The 3,893-nt window shown below is 37.4% G+C and overlaps 1 protein-coding gene across 2 annotated transcripts; it reads right to left on the reverse strand.

Annotated features, from left to right (window-relative positions):
- Positions 1-380: 380 nt before the first annotated feature.
- On the reverse strand, positions 381-3,450 carry LOC113719583 (uncharacterized). Of its 2 annotated transcripts, XR_003454925.2 has the most exons (3): positions 3,323-3,450; positions 807-1,953; positions 381-562 (listed from the first exon to the last, which is right to left on the reverse strand). XR_003454925.2 is itself a non-coding variant. In XM_027244810.2 (2 exons), exon 2 carries the CDS (start codon positions 1,902-1,904, stop codon positions 891-893), a length of 1,014 nt encoding a protein of 337 aa, XP_027100611.1. In that variant the 5' UTR covers positions 1,905-1,953; positions 3,323-3,450; the 3' UTR covers positions 656-890. The 2 variants fall into 2 exon arrangements, 1 of the variants encoding a protein (XP_027100611.1); XM_027244810.2 differs by lacking the exon at positions 381-562 and having other exon boundaries at positions 656-1,953.
- Between the last annotated feature and the right edge of the window lie 443 nt (positions 3,451-3,893).

Consider the following 3,893-nt stretch of genomic DNA (forward strand, 5'->3'; position numbering starts at 1 on the left):
ACTCGTAAAGACCCAGATTCCCACACATTTCCTAGGTAGTTCATCAACAGTACCAGTGAACGTGCAATTGCCAGAAATATAGTGATAGTAATAAACATTTTACCATCCATACTGAAGCATATATCACAGACCCAGCTCGTCTGTAACTTATTTTATCATTATTTTGCTCGATCAAAGATTAGAATTCATTACACCCAAGTCCAATGCATATCAGACAGCAGCAAATTCTAACTTGAAAGAAAATAGTATCACAATCGCGCAATGGGAGATGTTGTACTCGTGTATTCAGAAAAATGGTTATTTGGTCAATACAACTAGGTTTGTTGCTCTGGAAGGCATGCATCTATGAAAAAGAAATCATGCAATGGACAGGGGAAAAAGAGCAAGGAAAGCGGGTGCTAATTTCAATAGAGGATTGAGTAATAGTATCTAGTAGTGCAAGCAAACATAGTCAAATATGTTCCGTCATATTTCAGTGTTCTTATTTCACATAAAACTCATTATCTTCCATGTCTGAACAGGAGATATCTATAGTTTAAATGAGCAAAGCACTTCTGCAGACCTGTTCCAAAGCAAGAATGCGATCATTGGAATAATTGGAAATGGAAAGCCAGCAAAATGTCAATAGAACCACAAACATCCCAAACCTCGCATGGAATCAGGAATACATAGAAAAGTAGATTTCATCATCAGGTTGTAAGAAACTGATTTTCATGATCTCATAGTATCTTTAAGAAACATATATCACCATTAAAGACAAGCAAACTTAGCAAGCTATTAATACTAAGAGAGAACACGAGAGGTACCTTCATGCTGGCCCCTGATGGATGTCACAACAAACTATCAACATTCTAAATGTGCAGGTAAGATGTCCCAAAACTGAATGTTCTTCATATCTCACCAAGATAAATCTGCTTATCACTACTGCAAGAACCAATAACAGGTTCACTAGGATGGAAGACACATTCATTTATGGATCCAGTATGACCAGGAAGTTTATACAGTATACGCCGAGAAGTTGTATCCCATACGTAAACCATGCGGTCAGAACTTCCAGCTGTGACCTTGCTTCCATCAGATGACCAGCTGCATTTCAACAAGTTCTTTTCAAAATTGTGCTGGTGACCTTCTAAAATCTTCACACATCGGTTCTGAGGGGCATATGGACGCATATCCCATATGCGAAGTGTACAGTCCATGCCATTAGTAAGAAGATACGAACCATCTGGACTTAACTGCATACCAGTTATCATATCCTGATGGCCTTGAAGTGTCATAGTAACTTCATTTCTTCGCAAATCCCAAACTTTGACATCGTTGTCTATACCTCCACTGTAAATCTTATCAGATGCATCAGAAAAACTCACTGCAGTAATTTGGTACTTATCTGGAAAAGTTTGTATTGCACCCCTTTGACGCATATCCCAAAGTTTAGCAGTACCATCGTCAGATCCAGTGACAATTAAAGGAGGACCTCTTCGAGCAGGACAACAAGAATTTACAAAGGAGGAGTGTTCTGCCATCTTTTTTATCTGTTTTCCGGTCTCAACATCCCATGCCCTAATTGTCTTGTCTGGGCTAGCTGAGACTATTGTCAAGCCATCAGTAGTCCACTGTACATCCAAAACTGCATTCTTGTGTCCTTTCAAAACCATGTAGTTTTTGCAATCACCGTGTACATTCCACAGAAATATTTCTTTATCATGAGAACCAGATGCAATGATGTTTCCTGCTGGATCGAACTTCATTGTATAGATGGCACTTTGATGGCCAGTCAGCAGCATTATAGGTGATTCCAAACTTGATTTTCGCTGCTTTCCATTAGTATCAGGACCAATATTTGGAACAGTAGATATTTCCATTGGCCTTGAACCAAGCACAGAGAGAGCACTTTCAGTTTGCATCTTGGCTTCCTTTTGATGTTCAGCAACAGGGGTATAAATCAACTTTTACCTGAAATAAGTGCTTACAAGCTCAGTCAAATTGTATATACAGGGCTAAATGATACATTCTACTTAGTTAAACTAGAAATAACACAGAAAGAATTGACTCTGAACCAGAGGCCTCAATGGAGAAACAAAGTTTTATACATAAAGCACAATATTTAAGCACAGGGCATGCACACGCAACCATGCCAATTAAAACACTTGACTGTGTAGATAATTTTGGTATACTTGAAACTAAAATAAAGTAGCACATTCTGCCCACTGCAAGAGGGCTGCAATGGAGAAGCTTAAGGCAACAGCTATGGTCCTGTTAAGAGCAATTTTACTTCCAAGCAGGCTATACTACTACTTTCTTCTTCAGTGACATACATATGACTGTTGTAGAGCTTTAAGGAAATAGGCATCCTACACATTCCCTACACCAACCTGTGATAGTGGAAGATATATCATGCAGTGAAAAAGGTCAAACACCTCATTGTTTGCCTACTTATTTAGACCTACCAAAGCAAATTGGGAAAAGAATTTCCCATCTGACTTCAAAATTACACTATTTTGCCTCCTGACAGTCTGACAGGGTTCAACAACCAAAAACTTAACACACATTACAAAAATTGAATACTAAAAAGCCAAAAGAAACCCATAAGTCAACGAAAATTACCAACCTAAAAAGTGTGCAAATAAAACTGAATCAAAATAATTACAAACTATGAGTAGTCAGCCAGAAGTTCACCCATTAAATCATTAACAAAACCCAGCCTAAATGAATGCTTAGTCCAACACATTTGGTGCCAGAAAAAAAGAACTCACAAGCCACACCCAAAATAAATATTGAAACTAAACATAAAAAAGAACGCAGTCTCCCTTCAATTTAGTAAATTATCGGCACACCTAAGCACTTCCACGAAATCCAGGTTCAATTCTTTCCCAATATTTTCTCTCTTTTATAATTTTCTTTTCCCAGAAGGGGCATCACAAGGCTCAAAATAAGGAATGGGCACTAGGAATACGAACCCTCAATTGGACACGAGGAACAAAGACCCTTCACTACTGAGCTATACCCGATTCTCCAATACTCTTTCCAATATATTAACCCAAAAAAAAAAAAAATGCTCCCACCAGATCCTGGAAACCGGAAAACTAAAAACTAATACAAAAGCAAGCTAAGGTTTACCTAGGAGGCAAGTAAAACTATACTATAAACCCATTTTCTATTATTCACAAGACATGAAAATCTTGGTGCTTAACTGCATAAAGGGCGTGATTTTAATCCTAACAAAATTCTTGACATTCTAGAAAACAAAAAAAAGAACCATGTTAATCATATCAGCTGAAATGAGCAAGAAATAGTGAAATTTATAGAGAGGAAGAAACATTACCTGGGTTGAAGGGTTAGCAGAAAAACCGAGGAATCTTGAGGAGAAAACCCCGGGTTTCAAGAATTTGCAATTTTATCGGCTTTTGACTGAACTGTGATAATTTTTAGGGCTTTTATACTGTAGTAATGGTCAAGCCTGTATTGGAAACAATTTGTGCGTATTTTGAGCCTGGATGGGGCAGGACAGTCAGTGGGTCAAAGTTTGAGGCCCAATCTAAGCCCTTTTATTACACATTGGGTTTGCGGATCAAATTGGACTGGCCCAAACTCAGGTTTTCATTTGTCAACCTTAGAATTTACTTGAAGATATATCTTTGTCCAAGAGAGAGACTAATGGCTAGTTTGCGAGTTTGGGATAGAAAATAAAAGATGGGAAATGTTAAAGAAAAGAAAAGAAGAGAAAAGAAACAAATAAAGTTTGATGTTGTTTGGAAGTTTAGGAAATGGAATAATTTTAGACATATACATCATTAAAATTTTATTCAATGGCCATCTAAGGATTGAATTAGCAATTAAAAAAAATTTAGTGAGATTCTCTCAACTTTCCATCTTTTTTCCCCCATATTTGGGTA

Source organism: Coffea arabica, chromosome 11e (genome assembly GCF_036785885.1).
Source record: "Coffea arabica cultivar ET-39 chromosome 11e, Coffea Arabica ET-39 HiFi, whole genome shotgun sequence".
NCBI lineage: Eukaryota > Viridiplantae > Streptophyta > Magnoliopsida > Gentianales > Rubiaceae > Coffea > Coffea arabica.

Coding starts and splice junctions, on each gene's coding strand:
- LOC113719583 (XM_027244810.2), bottom strand. CDS start 1,904: ATGCAAACTGAAAGTGCTCTCTCTGTGCTTGGTTCAAGGCCAATGGAA.